At 35.6% G+C, this 1395-nt stretch overlaps 1 protein-coding gene across 1 annotated transcript; it reads right to left on the reverse strand.

The window, feature by feature from the left end:
- Position 1: 1 nt before the first annotated feature.
- Positions 2–1389, reverse strand: LOC105809196 (ubiquitin-conjugating enzyme E2 N-like). The gene is made up of 3 exons (XM_012642955.1): positions 1185–1389; positions 852–992; positions 2–166 (listed from the first exon to the last, which is right to left on the reverse strand). Exons 1-3 carry the CDS (start codon positions 1270–1272, stop codon positions 126–128), a joined length of 270 nt encoding a protein of 89 aa, XP_012498409.1. The 5' UTR covers positions 1273–1389; the 3' UTR covers positions 2–125.
- Positions 1390–1395: the final 6 nt, after the last annotated feature.

Consider the following 1395-nt stretch of genomic DNA (forward strand, 5'->3'; position numbering starts at 1 on the left):
GGATTGAAGATGTCTGGGCTTTTATTCTGTAATGTTTCTAAGACTGTGTCCATTAAATGCAAACAAAAAAGGAAGAAGTCTTGGCAGAACGGGAGAAGTGATGCACACTTGATGATCGGATCGATTTAAATATTATTCATGGCATATAGCCTAGTCCATGCTCTAGCTGTAGACAAAAACAAACATGCAATTATTATTTTACTTAGTTCAATATGTTATTTTCCAAACCATAAACAGCAAACGAACACTATTAAGTTAATTATGGAAATGTAATCTCTTAAATTCATGCCATTTTCTATAAATTGGATTAGGGCCGAAAGATTTTCTCTTTATCTAATTACCAAAACACCACAATGAAATTCAGAAGTTCTACAAAATTCAACAAGATGAAGAACTGCCCCCTTCATTTCTAGATATTTCATGCTCCCTACTAATTTTATTAAAATCTGTAGCAGGAAGAAGCTTGCTAATTCCAAATTCTCTAGCTACAAACTGCTGCATACAGATTACAAAAACAGGTCAAATGAGTTCAAAAGTTTTCCAGTATCTTTACATGCTGCTAGATGAATGGTAGACACTTGTTATTTGTTAAATCAGGTGTAGTTATAAAAAGAGTCCAAGAAGATTTCCCAATTATAGGTTGTTTTTAAATCTAGGGGACCAAGAGCAGGCCATAATGGAGCTTGAACATCTTTTGTTAAAAGGCATTTACATACGATAAGCAGGATCTAATTTATTATAATACATGTTTTCCTTTTCCTTGCCAAGAGTTTTTTAAAAGTTTTAAAAATGGTGGCATAAATTTGTTTTTAAAAGTGGAAGTGGTGTGAAGGAGAATGAATATTAAATACCTGTTTCTATGGCTTGGGCTTCATTGGTCTTCCACTGCTCCGCTACATCATTTGCTAATGGATCATCTGGATTGGGAGCACTTAACAAAGCCTGGATTGATAGCAGAACTGTGCGGATCTGCAGTGCTGGGGACCATTTATCTATGAAGGCAAAAGGCCTAGTATGATAAAGCATGAAAAAACAGGCCCAGAACTGCTGCATTTCCCTCCCACAGACCTCTGTGGTCTTTGTGAAAGACAAGATTACAATGTTTACATTTTAAATATGGAATGCTTTAAAAAAAAAAAGGAGAAATCTTAATAATAGCATATAATGATAAAGGTAACACTTACCTTTCAAAATATCTAAACATATTCTTCCCAACTTGTCTACATTAGGATGATAAATTTTGGTCATGAAACGTACTTTAGGAGCTGCCATTGGGTATTCTTCTGGAAGGAATAGTTCAAGTTTAAAAGTCCCTCCCTCAAAGGGGGAATCCTGGGGGCCAGCAATGACCACATGAAAATAACGGGCGTTGCTCTCATCTGGTTCTGCCTTAAT

The sequence above is a fragment of the Propithecus coquereli genome, unplaced genomic scaffold (genome assembly GCF_000956105.1).
Source record: "Propithecus coquereli isolate 6110/MARCELLA unplaced genomic scaffold, Pcoq_1.0 Scaffold19049, whole genome shotgun sequence".
NCBI classification, from domain to species: Eukaryota; Metazoa; Chordata; class Mammalia; order Primates; family Indriidae; genus Propithecus; species Propithecus coquereli.